We start from the raw sequence: 18,675 nt of genomic DNA, 5'->3' as shown, positions 1-18,675 counted from the left end.
GTTATATTGCACCATCTAGTGGTCATTCTGTTAATCGCACAAAAACTTGTTTTTCTGCAATTTTTTTTAGACAAGGCAGCCTGAAATGAGAGTACGCACCCAGGCCCAAATTAATCATTCTGCATTTTATTTTTCCCATTGATGTTGAAGTTGTTAACCCGTACAGTGCCAAAACATATCGATATCAAGCCAGACCGGTGCAGGATAGTAAAGGCAGCGTAAGGCTGTCGGGCTTGTATTACATGCGCAGCGTTTATGCTTTCTTCAGAATATTGTCCCAATAAAGCTGCGGTGTGATTTTTCACTGAATAATCATTGCTTCTTACAGGCGAGGTTGGTTCCCATCATCCTACACACGCCCGCTGGAAGAGAACGGGAAGGAGTCCCCAAAGGTGTCAAGGTAAGTCCTTACCCGTGCCGGTGATTGGTAATGTTGACCCTTCCTAATGAATAGTGAAGTCAGAGGGTTGAAACCACGACTATCCTGCCCATTCTGCCTTTAGTGAATAAACACCAGTGCCTGATGCCTTAATAAATCATTCTTGTCTTCGTTGTTCTAGTGCTTCTCCAAGCCCTGCCCCGGTTAGGAGCCTCAGCTCAGCCAATTTAATCGACAAAGGTGCGGTGGTCCTGCCAGAACCAGATTACTTTGAAAACTCACCGAGTGCCTTTTCCACTCCCCGGGGAACAACTGCCTTCACCGTACCCCTAGCCAAAGATCCGGCCACCGTAACAAACAATGACTCGCCTGTAAGTAAATCCGGGGCACGTGGCGGGACCTGATACCGAACTGACGTTACAAGTTTTCATTTTTTGTGTTAACGCATATATTTGCAGAATGTGTTAAATTAAGAGCTGGAGGGTGATGCCGATCCAATCCAGGCCCAGGCAAACCTCTGCTGTGCGGCAGATCCGCTGCTCTAATGTGTGGCCGTGAGCTGGATGCACGCGCGTTATTTAGCAGTTATTGGCCATATTTCTTTCCCAGTCCTGCACTGCTCCGGTCAGTAGGATTAGGGGTTTTTTTTTGTGTAAGAAACTGCAATTGAATGGATTTACATTTAACTCTGGACCCAACTAAAACATTTTAAAAATCATCACAATTGTATTTAAATTCCATTTCAAGACTGCATGAAAAATATAGAAATTAAAAAGGCATCAATAGGTGAGAATCATAAACAGTGGGTAACATAATACTACGGAGCTTATTATTATTATTTTTGGCTCTTGAAGCTGTTTTGAGCGAGTCCTTAGCACATTAGGACCTCTGGCACATGCCAGATCAGGCGTTGGGTTACCTAATCCATTTTTTTTTTATCTACAAAATACTGCTCCCGATACGGACGATGTGAGATCACGGAACGGGGGTAGAAACTGCAGCACGGGGTTACTAGAAAATGAACTTTGTTTAGCATAATAAAAATCAGCAAGTGGTATTTTCGGACGAGTCAGCAGAAAGCATATCGTTTTTTGATGTGATCGCTGTAAACATAATTAACGCACCAAGACTCGTAATACTCACCAAGACTCATAGCTTGTAGTTCTAAGTTTGTGATCAACAATTGAAAGATTTAAAGGAACGCTACAGTCCGTGGGATGCCCCTAAACAAAAGACGCAAATAAAAGTATTGTTTAAAAAGGAAAAAAAAGGTACTTTCTATAGGGAGAAAGAGCCGCGAAGTTCCCCTTCACTTAGGGGGATCTGCTCCGCTTTTGCCGAGCCAGCGCTGGAGCGGACGGGCGATAAGAATAATCGCGCGAAAGGAGACGTGTTCGGCTGAACTTGTCTCCTAAATGGCGCTTAGCTAGGGAGTTTGGAAAGGAACGAATGTATATGTAGGGTTATGCAGAACAAGTAGCTGGGGTATCCCTTTAAATGGACATTTAAGCTCAGGAGTTCTCTATATATATGTGCAAAATGTCTTCGTTTTAGTTCGAAGCAGGCTGAATCTTTACTGTCGTAACAGATTACCAGTGAGTTAGCGATATAATTGATAAGAAATAGATAAAATATTGTCGCAACTAGCGGTGGGAGACCGACATTGCCTTACTCAAAATACAGGGTATATGATATAAGAACTCGGTGCATCTTCAGGATTGTTGCTGAGGGTGCTGGTCGTGAACCCCAATATGGAAGTTATTAACCCCAAAAACTTGTGATCTAACCCTAAGTCAGTTTATAATATCATGAAATAATAATCCAAATCTCCGAATATAATACAGAAGGTACATTTTGTCCCGGTGTTACCTTGGTCCGGCTGGAATGTCATCTTGACCCGTCCCTGACCGAACGAATGAATGAAACACAGGACATGTTCTGATGTGAAAATACAGAACAAATACCTGGGAAACAATAAGCTGAACAGGCTATTGTCATTTCGATAAATGTTCAAGTGATTTCTATTTATCTTCTTTGTTTTTTTTTTTCTTTCTTTAACCTCCTGCAGTCAGGGCAGGCAAACAGCGAATAATTTGGCAATATGCTTGAGATAAAAACCAAACCGTGAATGAGAGGACGTCTAAACAAACACAACACTTACTTTGAAACAGATATTTTAAGTGAAATTACGTCCGATATTTTCCAGGCATCGATAGAGACAATTATGTTTGTTTCGCAGCTCCTGAAAGTCTGAGCAGCGTTTTATTGTGAAACGCTCTTATTTACCCAGCGGCTGCCTCCTGCCTCGATCGCTGGAGTCATTGTGTGTCCACGCGCTCCTACTGCGTGTTCTCCTTGTCATTTGGTTGAGGAATGACCCTGGAACAGCGGCAAATTCTTGCCTATGGCAAACAGGAGACAGATCTCTGGTCTGGTAGCCCCTGGGCCGGTTTACTAGGAGCTGGTCACCATACCTGGGAACTCCCAGGGTTTTTGCCCCAGTCTTAGGGTCACACATACTGAAGCCAACTGCTCCCTATTCTACCCCGCTGTGATCATATATGAGACTCCTAGTTGGTGCTTTTGCTACCAGTATCTTATGGGTGATATCCCTGCTTGAACACAGGTGACTCAATTAAGTGTATCTTTAAATAATGACAAGGCTAGGTGTTCATGAATACGGTTATCAGAGTCGTTTGAGTGACACATTTGGCTAGTCACTATGTAGAATGGGCTGTTAAAGGGTTAATATTTCAAGCGTCTCGGGGTCAGCTCATTCAGGTGCTGTGATCACCCAGTTGGGCGATTGGCCTCCCTGGCATGTGGCAGACTCCTGACTTCAAGCAGAGCGACGAGCTATGATGTCATATAGTGGAGGTCTGCACATGAAGACTGGCAGCAGAGAAGGACCCCTCGGCATTGTAGATCAGGGTGGCTGGTGCTGGGGTCCGGCCTGGTGTAGCAACCCCCAAAAATACATCGCTGCCCAACAGCCACCAGTTTAATATCCTTATCTCGTTTTCAGTGCAATCATGAAGGATCCTAAAACGGACCTGAGGGGCTGTGGTTACCTGGAACAGACAAACCCATACAAATAACTTTATTATATTCCGACAAGCGATTCCATGCTGGAAAGTGATTTGTTTGTGGTGCTTCCCTGCCACCACCTGGTTAATACACATTATTGTTCCGTGTGAAATATGACCGATTATTGGTTCCACAACATATGACGCTCCCTGTGTTTTCTTACAGAAACCTACTGCAAATGGTGTTATGAAGCATCCATTCCTAAGGTAGGTCTTCTCCATCGTTGCCCCAGGTGTATAGTCAAACAACGAACGGAGGCATTTCTCCTACCTTCCCGCAAGCAACTTTTCTTAAAGCCTCCTCGTTAATCTTGAGGCCAAATGTCAGGGTTTAGTGCGTATCGGATGAACATCGTTGGCATTATACCCAGCAGCAGCCAAAGGTTTCCTATTTCTAAAATGAAAAACATTCCAAACTTTACCTTTTACCCTGGAAACGCATTTAATCGATACATCGTAGTCAGTATGAAACCTTCACACGCCCCGTTCTAGAAGTCATCAAAAATTATACTCATTGCTTTTAGGTTTTTAAGGAAATTTTAAATTTGATCTTTATATTTCTGAATCAATAATGTATGTTTTAGGGGTTTTTTTGTTAACCTAAACTTTGTTTCTGTTTCAGTGGGGAAAATCCGTTTGCTACCGTCAAGCTACGACCAACCGTAACAAACGATCGCTCGGCACCAATCATTCGATGAAAAGTCCCGCCTAATTTAACTATTATTATTTTTTGTAATTATTTTAAGCCTCCTACGCAGTGTACTATAATTTTTTATTTTTTTTTGATTTTGCAATAATTTCAGCTGAAAACTAAAGACCCGAGCAGGACCTGGAAAAGCCATATTATATGGACTGAAGCGTTGATTGGCGATCCTTTGCACACAAATCGTTTCTCACCAATGAACTCTGCTCAATTTTTCCATTTTTGACCTAATAGTTATTTTCTAGCGTTCAATTCTCTTTCTAAGTAGGAATAAGATATTTTGCAAAATGAACCACGGAAATAAAAGGCAAAAAAAAAAAAAAAAAATCTCTGCAATTCAACCGCTGACCCTTTTATTTTTTTAAATTTGTTTTTTTTTATTATTTTTAATTTGTAAAAAAAAAATGTTTTCAAGTAGAATTTTTCTTAAGACCAATTTAAAAAAAAAAAAAAAATATATATATATATATATATATATATATAAATTATTTTCGATTTGGAGTCGGCGTAAGGAATTGTTTTATTGTAGGAGGAAGTATCTCCCAGGTAAGCGAGATTTTTTTTGTACGTAGTCCACTATATTGAGCGATGAAGCCGGTAGCTGCTGCGGAACCCCGTTGAAAGGTGACCGAGAAATCATCCTTTCTTCTGCCTCGTAACTGATATATTGTTAGAATCTCTTGCGGGTGCAAATATATATATTTTTTTTAATATTTGGTTAGATTTCAGGCCACTGGTTTTTCTTGGTAGGTTTTTGTCCAGCCTGTTTATTAAGCGGAAGTGTGAAGGCTTACTGACATCCGTAATCAACTTTTTGACCAATCAATAAACCAGCCTACAATAACATGTATTTATTTAAGCTTTTTTTTTCCTCCTCAAAGATTTTTCCTTGAAAAAAATGGGGTTTTTTTTTCTGTGCCGACATCACCACCATGTATTCATCGAGCGTTTCATTCTTCCACACGCAGAGAAGAAGCATTCTGGTTAAGTTATTTGATTGTGTTACTTAAACGCGAGATGCCTTTATATAAAATTATATATATATATGTGTATATGCCTAAAACTGACTATAAAGGAATATATATTTCTTTGGTTTAAATCAGACAATTCCAGGTTATAGATCTCTAGGATAAATAAATATTCTCATATAAAAGCGGGCTCTGATCTTTCTTTATCATATATGTGTGTTCACCAATTTTTTTTATTTATTTTTTTTAAAGTTGACGTTTTCTGTTTTTTTTTCATTTGTGATGTGATTTTTATTTAAGGAAACAATCATTCATTTTTTTTTATTCATTTTTTTCAAGAAAAATTATATATATATATATATACCCTCCCTACATTTACTACTGAATAGAGGTTGTAAAAGAAGCAATAAGCAGTTCGAACGAGCCCTGCCTAGGCAGCGGTCCATGGAGCTGAGCTGGTAGATGGGACTACCACCCGATGTTTCCTATGTTGGAGTGCAGGTGGCCGGCACTGGAAAATATGGATCATCTGTGATGAATAAGGTTTCTTCCTAGCCTGTATAACAAGCTTCCTCTCTGTACCAGGAAGGGTGCAGGGAAAAACGGACTGATGACGACTGATGACTGTGACTGAATAGGTTCATGAATGGAATCCATGAAGCCAGGAGGCAGATGATGGGTAGGTAACCGGTGTTTCATACTAAATCACTGCCTGGTTTGTAGAGAACAAAGTCCCTTTGGGAATCCCCAAATTAAAGTTGGAGTTAAAATGATACCATTTATTGGCTAACAGTTTTATTGCGAGCCAAGTTGTTAGCTTTCAAGACCAAGTTGTGAAGTCCCTTCTTCAGGCATAAGTTCTTGAAGTGGTCTTGAAAGCTTGCAATAAAACTCTGTTAGCCAATAAATGGTATCCTTTAACTCCACTTTTTTCCCTGTTTTTCCATGGCTATAAATGAAATGTTTCCACGGTTACACGACTTCAAATGAAAGGTATCACTTCTTCTAAACAGGGCCGAGATCATCCTACGTGAAGGAACCTAAGCGGAATAAAACCCAACATGCATTAAAAACGAGAGCTCCGGAATAACAACGTTTCTATTCTGCTCCGTGGCGTTTAGTTTTCAAACTTCGAGGCAGAATCGATGCGGCCTTTAAGTTGAATTCACCGCATTTTGTTTGTTTTTCGGTAAAGTGAGTAACATGAAATAATACAAATTCCTAAGCACACAAGTAGACTTTCCCGCTGCCTGTTTGGAATTAGAAGGACCACTTGTCCAGTTTAAACTAACAGGTTCATATGCGATTAGAACTGAAGGATGTTTGGCCCTAAACACACACACTTCTCTGATCAAAGCCAAAAATCCACTTTTTTATGGTCTAAAAAGATAACTCGCATATCCTACGACATCTGTATCATTATTTCACTTCCACTATTGGAAATGGCGTGGGGGCATGCGGTAGAAGTCGGCATTGCATGTGAGTGCTGAGAGCTCCCTATTTTGTGGTGTTCATCTTTGCAAATGCATGCAGAATCCCCCCATACGGATTGGCCCCCTCGCCCCCCCCAGCTTTTTTCCGAGCTGTAAATGTGTTCAGCACATCTCCTGGCACACGGTATACTCGCTGCTAGTCCGCCCGGCAAAAGCTGCAGGGGGACAAAAAAGACCATCCGTGCGCATGTGCAGAACGCGCTACCATTGATCTCACCGGGAGCCTTTTACTTTGTCACTGATTGGCTGCTTCGAGTCGTGGAGGAGACAGAGCTGCAGCTTCTACCCAAGGTAAGTAGTAGATAAGAACTTGTGCTTTTTTTTTTTTTTTTTAAAGTACAGAACACCCACATCATTTTCTTTTGATTAAATATTTAGGGTAAAGTACAAAAAGTTTAAAAAGGTGCAAAATCTCATAGCAACCAATGGCATTGGCCGATTATAAACTGATCAAAACTGGAAGAATAAAAATATTTGAAATAATTTTACAGACGATAAACATAATATATTAATTTAGAATTGTGTGTTCTTTCAGAGAACATGGACTATTGAATAGCAGGCCCTATATGAGCAAAGCATCATGGGAATTGTAGTTTTGCAAATATCTGGAGTTTTATTCCCAAATTGTATATCCAGATATGACTGTTTTATAACACGGATGGCAGAGGCTCCATTTACTTTCATATTCATTACAGGATATGGTATCGACTGCTACTTTACATAAACGAAACCGCTCGTCGACAAAATAATGGAGGAAATTTACGAATAAGGAAGTAAATCAACAATGAGATTTCCTTTCTGTTTAAGCCGAATTTACCAGAAACTGATACAACTTGTAAAAGAAACAAAGTAGCCCGCGGTAATCGGTGACCAGCTTGTACCAATCGCTCCCCTACCCATAGTAAAGCCATGTGAGCCAATCTGGCCATTTAAATGTCCTTAAATCAAAATGACAAAACTTTATTACACAGACGACACAAGCAAAGGTATTACTGGAACGGGAATTATCTCTTTCAACACCTGGCAGAAACGATACAGGTTAATATACATACAAAAAGACACACAGCTATACTTACTTTGTACATAGTGACAGTGGTTTTAATATGTAGAATGTATACAGGGAAAAATATTTGTTCTTTAGAATGATCGCTTAATATTTTCACAGTGCTTACTGTATAAGAACCCCCCCCCCGCCCCCCGAAGTGGTGCTATAAGACACGGATCAACTAAATCAAGGGCCCGGCGTCTTCTTTATATAGAGGAAATTTTGTTGCAGTCTGAAAAGGCACCAATATGTGGGGGGCTTCGCAGCCCCCTATTCATCTATGGCACAGAGATTTCCCCCATGCGGAAAGAAAACGATATTCATAGATAAAAAGAATGTAATAACGCACCCCATACAAATATGCTATTTAATCAAAGAGAAGGATTGTGCACTTAATGAGATTTACAGGAGAAAACTGAAGCGTATGGTATAAATCGCCCCTGAGCCATGATTTCATTCTCTCCTCTTAGCCAAAAGTAGCTCCGCAGTTGGGACATCTCCGCTGCCGTAACATGAAGCAGAACAGGATCCCGAGGGGAAAGAAGAATATGGCACAAAATAATCCCAGACAGGTAAACGAGTCCTCCAAAACACCGACCCTGTGGGGAACAAGACACAAAAAAAAACATTAAAAACTGTGCAGAACACGCAGGATTCATTGAATCTGGGTACAAATTATTATCTGTGTAATCCAAGATGTACAAATAGTGAGAAAACAAGGCTTTTAGGATGATCTTACTGCGCGACAAAAGCACACAATACGAATCAATTCTCCGTTAAGGAAATGAGTTAAGGAAACCGCATACGTGGTTGCCAGAAAGCAGATTTGGTACTTTTATAATTAAAAATAATTAAAAAAAAAGTATATATATATATATTACAGCAGAAAATGGTTCTTAAAGGATCGTTCATATTTTTTCTTATTTTTGAAACACAAACTAACCTCCTACTTGGCTTAGTATAACGTGATTCAAATTATTACTGACTAAACCTACAAATAAGGAAGCGCTTACGGGGATATCAATGCATTTTATGGGGTGATCGATGTATATAAGTAAGTATAGGCGCATCATAATGATATAAAACCGGCAAATCCTATAGTGACGTTCCAAAATACCCATCTGAGATGAAAATATCGGAGATTTACTCATTCCTACGCAGAGCCCATCGCTATATAAGCGAAGGGCCTAATTCTAAAAAGAAGGACGTCGCGGAGCGGTAATTCTGGACAGGACGTGGTCTCTTGGTATAATAGACGATGTATTGTAATACTCGGCATGCTGTACAATGTGCTTTGCCAGAGGTGCGCTCTACACTTTACGCCGCTCCTCTCGGAGGTACTTCTCCTTATCACTGAATGCACTTTGATTCAGCAATCTGTAACCGCAAACATGTGACACTTCCAATCATTCACTCGCTTTAAAAAAAAAAAAAAAAAAGACAGTCCTCTTCCTGTTCTGCGTTACGCCAAACCTTGATTTCACGTCATGTGATCGCACGCCGTACGTCTCATCATCGTCTGCTGATAATAAGCGGTGCTAGTCATGTGGTTACAGCTTGAGAATATAAGTATGAATCTTATTATTTTCAAAGGGGACTTTATCGTGAAAACATATTTTATGGGAAATACATATTTGTAAGTCTTTTGGAGAGCAAGAAGCAGGTCCCTTGGGAAGCTCATACACATTGACCCCTTTTTAGCCAATTATTTGGAGTTTTTTTACTTCCATGAAAAGATCCAACCTAATCTCTTGCCTGGGCATTGCTTCTGCAGAGTTCTTACATTATAGACAGTAGTTGAGAGATAATTTATATATAATATCTACACATCGGCATTAGAGAACATATGGTGGATGAAGTCCCTGGGGTTGGTTTGTCTACAGACCAGCCTGAGGATCCCGTGTGTTCCTCAACATGCATCAGATCTCACGGTACACGGATTACCAGGGAGCACGCGAGGAACATAACCTACAAAATGCTTAATGATACCCCAAAACAGGGTGACCTTGACTCTTGGAAGCACCTATACCAGGGGTGTCCAACCTGCGGCCCTCCAGCTGCTGCAGGACTACATCTCCCGTAACGCTCTTTCAGCAGAGGAGTATGGGATATGTAGTCCTGCAGCAGCTGGAGGGCCGCAGGTTGGAAACCCTTGACCTATACCGAGCCCTAAGACTCCGCTTCAAGGCTGTGTTTCTGGTGGGAACCCAGTTCCTGAAGACGGTTAAGTTACAGGTGAATTGTCTCTTCTTGGTGAAAATTTAATTTCGGCGATAATACAACTGCATGAATGCTTTTGTTACCTGCAGGCAGGGCACCCTCCGACCACCACAACAGACGTAGTAGTAGCCGCGGGCTGTTGGATTATCGTGTAAGTGCTGGGGTACGTGGGCTGCGACGGAGCAACAAATCCTAAAAAATAAAAAATAAAAATGGTATAACAAAATCTACAAAATGAAACAAGTGTCCTGAGCCGATATATATCGCCCGCCGGACTGATCTCTGCCCGCTAGTAAACTCCGGCTCGCAATGATCAATGGCACAGAGGGAAAGAGTGACATGTGACAGGTCATACGACATATATGCTGATTATAGGATAACCCCCACGTCAAACATGTGGGCAGCTCGAAGTACAGATCGTGAGCTTCCTGGCGGACTTTGAATCTGGCAGATTGCGGGAGAGGATGACGGGGGCTTTCCCCGACGGGTTGTTGGAGGGTTTCCCGTGACGGGTTGTTGGGGGGTTTCAGAGTGGAGCGTCAAAAGAGAATTAATTTAAAAAAGTGTTACTTTTACAAAAGCTAAATCGCATAAACCTGTGATTTCACAATGAACCATGCAAAAGTAAACTAAACGGGAAAACCATAGTAATTTAGTTACCTGAATTCAAATCTCATCACTCTTAGGCTATATACTGTACTTGTTGTGGGGTTACCAGACTGGGTTTCGCTGCACTTCAGGCTGCTTGAAGCAGTCAATCAGTGGCATGAAAGCCCCCCTAATGAAAGCAATGCCTTCCGCGCACGGCTGCCGGTGATTGCCTCGCACGCGCCGAGTGGGGGAGGCGTTCGGCCCAACGCCACGGAGCTGGAGGGCGGTGAAAGTGCAGCTTCCCTTCCCGCCCCCCCTTTATCACAACCATAACGGGGCTCAGTGGCCGTCATTCGGAAAGATTTTAGGACTTCTTTTTTTTTTTTGCTATGTAACGTTTTTAACATAAAAGGTCACATGACATTAAAAAAAAATAAAAAAAATCGGAGCTTAGAGGTCATCGGCGTTCTTCGCCCAACTAAATCTGGTTACTATATATTTACAGAAGTCTCATACATTTCCGATGACGAGCTGCTGTCTTATATAGGCTGTCACTGTCCTCATGATTAAAGTCAAGGGGTTAATAATAACGAAATAATTTTATTATTAATAAATAATAATAATAATAATGACACTATTAAGACAATGGGGGGTACGTATAAACGGTGACTCCCGTGCAAAGTTTGAAGAGTGGTCTTCAACTGATGAAACGGTCCTATATGTCTCCCAAAGATTTCAGAGACTCCAAATGACAGAACTGCTTTTACTTTACCGAGGTAGATAAGTGGAACAGCCTCCCATCAGAAGCGGTAGGGGTTAACACAGTAAGGGGGTTTAAACAGTCATGTGATGGCTTCTGAATCTAAGATGAGCCCAAGGACTGACTAAAGTCCGACTTAATGGGCCGAATGGGTCTGATCACCCATCAAATTCTATATTTTTTTAAAAAAAGGTCATAAAGTACCCTACATGGGATTGTTTAGAAGAAAAAAAAAACAATGTTTAGTTACGGCACCTTTGTACCCAGGCCAAACCCTTTCATTGTGCTGCATACCGTAAAAATAAAAACAAAAATAACCTATTTTACTTCATATGAGAAATACGGGGATATTTATTTTCTTTCATGTACTAAAACCCCTTTCTCCCCCCAATATTATCCTGTACACAGGAACAAATCCCACAGCATGAGTGAAGAATAATTTGGGGATTGGTTACATAATTGATATTTTATTACGTATCTATAAGAGAATACAGTATATAAATAACTTTTTGAAATGTTTTAAAGGGTTCAATAATGTGTTCTCTCCAAAAAGAGACATTCCAATCATAACATAATATGTTTAAAGTGAGACAAATAAGACAAGGACTGTTAAAATGACTCAGGTGCAAAGTTTGAAGAATGGTCTTATTACCATAGCAACCGATGGAATGGTCTCATATATATATGAGAAGGTGATTTCAAAACCTCAGAATTTTTTTGTCGTTTGCCTATACTAAATAGCAGAAGTATAAAGGCCAGTGGTTATCAGCAGCTATATGTGATTTATTATTATTATATTTTATTATCTTTTTATGAATTATGATTTTGGTTAATGTATTGCTATTTTCATCCTTGACGTTGTGCCAAAAAACTGAGCAATCCAGTCTCATCTACAGTGTGATATATTCTATAGTATGTATATATGAGCTGCATTCAATGTATAGGATTTGAGAGTATTCCGAGTACTTTATTAAAACTAGTGCAGAACTGGGGTAACTGACTAAAAAAAAAAAAAAGCTCAATAAACAACAAACTTATCTATACATTATTCATAGTATAATTACACCTCAATAAGAAAACTATAGCATAAGGTCATGTATGTATGTATATATATATATATAGATATATATATATACATATATACACACACACACACATACACACATACATATACACATTATATCAGCCAAAGCAACCGAGTGAAGAACACACCGCTTATACACACTATATCCATAGACTATATACAGTGATTATTGCATACCCACCCGTGCCAGTGGCGTAGGGTAAAGGAGGAGGGTGGTATCCGGGAGGTGCTGCGGGGACACCCGGTATAGTCCCATAGTTTTGCTGCCCGTGCTCGTACACCCCATGCACCGGCGGGCTGTAGGCTGGGGGTCGGTCCAGGAGGGGCTTGTTGTCCATCCTGTCTCCCTGGGAGGTAAGTGGCAGAGGGGCTTCTGGGGCAGTTAAGTTCGTTACTCCACTAACAATGAATTGTATAATTCGGAGCGGAGAGCGCTGTGTCCGGGGCGTGCGCCCAACTTTACAGGACTGACGGGGAGAGCTGCAGCTCCCGTGCCCCTCTCGGATCACCTGTACGATAGAGGACAGTGTGCGCCCCCTCCGCCTCCTCGCAGCCCCCCAGAGCGAATCCCAAACTATAAGAGACTGGCTGCAAATGTGCTCAGCTCCCTGCTGTACGAGGCCAGTCACAAGACTCGGGTCATGTGACCATCCCCATGCCAGCCTCTCCCCTACAGGAAGCATTTCTTAAAGGAGCAGCGCGCGCAGGCGGCCAACCTGTTACACTGGGGGAAGGAACATGTCTATGCGCAGACAGCAAGGGGTTAACATGATGTCAGCGAGAGAGAGAAGGACTATATGTACATACTAACATACATGTGATATGCTACATATAAAATATTCATACATATATATGTGATATTTCTGTTATATTTATACATACAAGTATATATATATATATATATATATATATATATATATATACACACACAATGATAAACATATGATTATCGTTATAGAATTAGTTATAGCAATACGCACAATGTAATATCTTGTACATGAACATATAGCTATAGCCCATACCTGCTGGTGTGGTTATCATATGGTTAATATTTGTTTCATGGGGTGTGGATAGAGGTGTGGCAGGGGGCGGGGCTTTCCCGTAAATATATGCGGATATATATTTTAATAAGGAATATATAATTTAATAAGGAATATGATGAAGAATAATGGGGGATCATGTATAAAACTTGGTCAGCTGAAAAGTGGTGTTATCACCATAGCAACTGATGATATGTCCCTGCTGATTGGACTGTTCCTTTGGTGGCTATGGTGCCAAGACTACTTTTCTAACTTGTAGAGGATGGTGATAACTGGTTCTCAGCTCCAAAAGGTCCGTCATGGGGGTAAATATAGTGGGCTCTCTCGCCTAAAAGGGACTCATCTTGGGGTATACCAAGCGATTGTATTAAACATCTAGTCGAGAGGAGAGCTCTGCGGTTATGGTGAGTTAAGAAGGAATTCAAGAATAGCTCGTAATTAACCCATACGGCTATATATATCTCGAGCATCATCTGGCACACCGACAAATGCCCCGTTGATCACTGAGTGTCGATGGCCTATGCTCACAAGATCGCCGGATTGGCTGCTGCAGCTGGATCTGTCCAACCACACACTACATGAGCATCCGGCTGCACATACCCATCGGTGTCATCAGGCGGCAGCGGGCCTTAAAGTGACAGAGCCACCTTGTGTTTGCCCGTCCAACCCGGATCTTGGCCGATCACCCTGGTTCTTCTTGGTCGCGCTACCCACGCAACGACAAACCGCCAGTTGTGTTCAGTGGGACTGTTCTGAATAAGCTGATAGTTTATACTATATTACAGTTAAGGCAAATGAAACGTTAGCCTACAGCCTCACAATCCCATCACACACAAGTAAAAGGCACGGTTGATGGACGGATCTGGATAAGTCTGGAGTTAAGTTCTCGGGGTGTTTATTCTTTTCGCGGGGTAAGAGGGTACATTCACACACCATAAGGGGCTCATTCCATATTCTGCTCTGATATCTGGGGTTCTTAATCGGTGATTCTCTCGCCGTACTTTGCAAACACAGTAACTATACAGAAGAATACTTTTTGCTGGGTTTTCAACCCAGGACCCCTGCGACCCCACAGCCGCCTCACAGCCTGTCACCCACACACAGTTTCAGTACCAATGACCCTGCTGTACAGTCCGACCCAGCCAATCACAGAGCTCGTTCTACCCATTTTCGTAGCAGCTCGGCCAATAGGAAGGCTCAGATCTCGGTCCGCCTCTCACAGAGGCTGCGGCTCGGCTGAGGTGTCTGCGCAATGGCTTCGCTGTGTCAACATTACCTGCGATGTGTGTCCCCGTGAGCGAGGAGCGCGTCCTGCCGCCGGCTACGTGTCACTGTGTGCAGCGGCCGAATCACCGTGAGGTAAGCCCGGTGCGCGCGGCTCTGAGGGGTTCCCAACAGCGCTGTCACCTGTCCGCGGGCAACCCCTAAAGTGCCAGAGGGACACCAGCTGCTTAAGCCCCCTACAGAGCTTGGGTTACCCGGCCGGTTATACTGTGTTATTATATATATATATATCACACCAGGTGGTCAGTTGACATCATCGTTCACAGCCACCCTGATTGGATATTTTTTTTTAAATTACTTGTGGCTCTGTTATTAATAGTATTATAATTAATAATATTACAGTATTACTGTTATTGGTTTAATATATTATTATATACACACAGTCTTTATGCATGTATAATATATATATATATATATATATATTTCCGTTTTTGTGATTTAGAAATAGTGTTTCTTATAAACATATAATTTTGATATTGTTATAGTAAGTAATGGGCTCTTTCCCTTCCACATCTGGTATTCTTTACACGCCTGCCGGTAATGTATGTGATATAAATGGGGTTTGGAGCTTTAATGTATGGTTTGTGTCCGTGAAGCGCACACCGTATGACATCACTGGTGGGAATTATAATTACAATTCACAGAAATATTTAAAATGCATTGATAGAAATGGACTTTAATGCGCAGCGTCCCTGGGAGAATGAAGTTAGCGGCACGTTGATTGCTTTCACCCTTCGGTAGGGTAAGACGTGTCTTGACCAAAGGGTTGGTTTAAAATGGGGAAGCCACCGAGAGCTGAACAAGCGATGTGTTTGATGGGACACGGATAAATATATTTAATAAAAAAAGGCTTTTTGACATTTTTGGATGTGAAAAATGCATGTCCGTGGACTCCATCCACAAGGCACCAGGCATCAGACCCGAGGAACTCCTGATGTTAACTCCTCCCCAGTTACGTCTGCTGAAAACAGGAAGCATACCTGAGTATGCATCAGTATATGTGTGTATATATATATATATATATATATATATATATATAATGTGATTTTCCTTTGCTTCGGTGATCTCCGCGGGAGCGCTACTGGGCACGTGCGAGACGGCTACTACAGGAGGAAGGCTTAAATGAGACTCCATCAGTTAAACTATATGCTCTCCAATTTATGTGCATTCAGATGATTGAAGTCCATGTAAAAAAATCCAATTTTAGGCAACGTTTCTTTAACAGGGTTTGTCGCTTTCTGGCAATTAACTTGCTCCGTACCTTTAAACCAAATATCACACGCTGACAAATAAATAAAACCATTTGTATAATATATATTAAATGTAGTGGTTGCTCTTCAAAGTAAATGGAGAAACCTGTAGTAAACGTCAGTCCGTTCTGTTTTTACAGGTGGAAATGTTCCATTTGTTTGCTTGTTTATTCAGGGTCTGACGTCCATGTAGTATTTCAGCTGTAAACGCTGTGGGTTTGGGTGTATAATTCATGTGAATCGTCAAAACAGAAAAGATTTCTGGGAAAAAAAAAACACTTTGTAGCATTTAACCCAATACATTATTTAACTGTCAATCAACTCTGCTCAATTTAACACATTTAAGTGTAAGTAAGAGCAAAGAACAATCAAGATTCCCCATGAAATACTCTTACCCTATATAAACACCTGGGAGGCATGAATTCTTATATTTGGGGGAAGTGGATTGAACATGTAATAATCTCTAGAAACAGGAGGTATTGTTGGGGATCAATGTGAAAGATTAGTACATGAGAACGGGGTTATTAAATATATGACACATTGATGTCATTTTAAAAGTCCAAAAATTATTACTTACTGATAATTAAGTCAATTATTATTCTGGTGTAAAGCATACCATTACTACATACAGTATCTCATGGATTATGTTAATTGCAAGAAATTTAAGGTAGATTTATTTATATTTAGGTGTATTTGGGACATTCTTATCCGCACATTTTTGTTTATATGAAATGTGTCACGGTGTATGATGTCACAAAGGCAGAATCTGTATTGTGAGGTCGCACCCACTTACAGCTCCTTACAGTTACGTAGAGTTAAAGAAGCAATAACCAAAATGATGTTTTGTTTCCTTGGTTTATTGTTATTGGAAACAAGAGATCTTGAGTCACTTGGCCAGGGCACAGTCCATCCTTCAATTCATCCAGTCTGGTGTTATAAAGGTAAAGCCAGACATATGCTGGCTGCTGGATGGAGAGGACGTGTCCTCTGCGGTCTGCAGAACCGATGGTATCCTGCGCAGTTTGTTCAGGTGGAGATCTGATCTCAAATCCGGCTTGTACGGGGGAGTTAAACGTCGGCTCTCTACGTCATCCCAGTTGATGGTTTGAAAGAACGGATGGCGTCTGATATTTCCTTTCACGCCGAGGCGACGCCGAGGATCCTTCTTCAGCAGTTGTTTCAAGATGTCCACAGCTTTTTTGCTGAGGTTTTTGCTGTACTGAGGGCTGCCGTACATAATTTGATCAATCTCTGACATGATGCTATTGCTAGCATAGAAAGGGAAAGCTCCATTCAGCATACGGAACAGCACCACTCCGAAGGACCACCAGTCCACGGCAACACCGTATGCTTGCTTCAGATGTATTTCTGGGGCCATGTACAAAAATGTGCCGCAATATTCTGTGGTTTGTTCGGTTCCAAAAATACCATCGGCAACAAGACCAAAATCACAGATCTTTACATGGCCCTCTCCATCAAGCAAGATGTTGTCCGGCTTCAGGTCGCGATGTATAATTCCCTGAGAGTGGAGGAACTGGACGGCACACACTATTTCTGCCGAATAAAAGGCAGCTGTGGCCTCAGAGAAGGAGCCCACCCTGTTCAGATATGTGATTAGTCTTCCTCCGGCTAAATACTCCATGATAAATAGTACGCAGGTCTCTGTTTGGAAGGCCGCGTATCCATGGCACAGGAATGGGCTGTTCCGAGCCACCTCCAGGACCCTCCTCTCTTTCATAATTTCCACAGGTTTCATGGCTTTCTTGTGAATGATCTTAACCGCTGCCAGGGATTCCCTGGTAGGGACAGAAGCCAACACGACCTTTCCAAAGCTGCCTTTTCCCAGCAATGCATGAAAAGTAAAGGATGGCACGGACATGGGGAGAAGGCTTCTAAATCTTTTAGCAGGAACATCACTTTCCATCTGACTCCTGCGTCTTTTTATTGCAACCTTTCCCCTGCTGCACATGCGCTGCTCCAGGTGTTCAGGTGCTTTCTGCTCCCCCTGCTGCCCAAGATCCTGGCTGCTATCCTCTCTCTCATTAGCAGTACCCCTTCTCCTCTTCCTGTCTCTACATCCTTCTTCCTCGGAACCGGTACTCTCTCTCTTTCTTTTGAGTACTCTTCTGGCCATGTGCTCTGGGCTTTCATCTCTCCTCTTTGTCCGCCTTACAGCGTTTATGAAAGCCGATCTTACTCTTTTGCAAAATTTTCTTAGTTTTCTGGGGCAGCATCTCTTTAAACCCCACCTAAGTCCAGAAAGGAGGCAACAATCCTCCGCATTGCTCAATTCACTTTTCTCCTCCATCGTTGTTGTATGTAGTTGGTAGTAACACTTTCAGCTCGCTATAGAATAACTGCTTCAGTGTCGAGTGCCCAACTTCACCAAAGGAAAAAGGGGAGCGGCTTGCAGCTTTATAGGTGACACGTATGATGTCACAATGACTTATGATGTCACAGACACTTATGATGTCACAATGCACTGACAAGTCATGGAACTGTGAGAGTACTGTGCTGCTGGTTTGCTAGATATCCAACAATAAATAAGTGACAATAAATAACCAAGAATTCAGTTTCATGTGTACATTACAATCTATTATTAGCGTTAATTTATTATTTTATTTATTTCACTAGAAGCACCCTTAGGTTTGGTAACAGCTGATATGCACTGTTTATTAAAATTGTTATTAGAATATTTGATCACAAAAGAAGAAAGTAAAAAAAGATCTTCAGAAAAACAATCCTAAATCTCGTAGAAAATCTGATCATGAA

General features: G+C 41.4%; 3 protein-coding genes across 3 annotated transcripts in view; 1 reads left to right on the top strand and 2 right to left on the bottom strand.

Moving 5' to 3' along the window:
• LOC149283502 (BAR/IMD domain-containing adapter protein 2-like 1) overlaps positions 1-4,163 on the top strand; it is a 40,198-nt gene extending 36,035 nt beyond the window's left edge. The window contains exons 11-14 of the mRNA XM_089497458.1: positions 329-400; positions 561-750; positions 3,632-3,672; positions 4,088-4,163. Coding sequence (XP_089353584.1) covers positions 329-400; positions 561-750; positions 3,632-3,672; positions 4,088-4,163 — 379 coding nt within the window. The remainder of the gene's footprint in view (positions 1-328; positions 401-560; positions 751-3,631; positions 3,673-4,087) is intronic.
• Positions 4,164-8,140: 3,977 nt separating this feature from the next.
• On the bottom strand, positions 8,141-12,667 carry LOC149283501 (membrane protein BRI3-like). The gene is made up of 3 exons (XM_089497410.1): positions 12,511-12,667; positions 9,978-10,086; positions 8,141-8,273 (listed from the first exon to the last, which is right to left on the bottom strand). Exons 1-3 carry the CDS (start codon positions 12,665-12,667, stop codon positions 8,141-8,143), a joined length of 399 nt encoding a protein of 132 aa, XP_089353536.1.
• Positions 12,668-16,816: 4,149 nt separating this feature from the next.
• Positions 16,817-18,037, bottom strand: LOC149283500 (protein kinase C delta type-like). The gene has a single exon (XM_089497456.1). The coding sequence runs from the start codon at positions 18,035-18,037 to the stop codon at positions 16,817-16,819; it is 1,221 nt and encodes a 406-aa protein (XP_089353582.1).
• Positions 18,038-18,675: the final 638 nt, after the last annotated feature.

The sequence above is a fragment of the Sceloporus occidentalis genome, unplaced genomic scaffold (genome assembly GCF_023333645.1).
Source record: "Sceloporus occidentalis isolate IW3139 unplaced genomic scaffold, rSceOcc1.0.p SCAF_103, whole genome shotgun sequence".
Lineage (NCBI taxonomy): Eukaryota > Metazoa > Chordata > Lepidosauria > Squamata > Phrynosomatidae > Sceloporus > Sceloporus occidentalis.
Note: the sequence above shows the minus strand (reverse complement) of the source record. Positions and strands in the feature narration are given on the sequence as shown.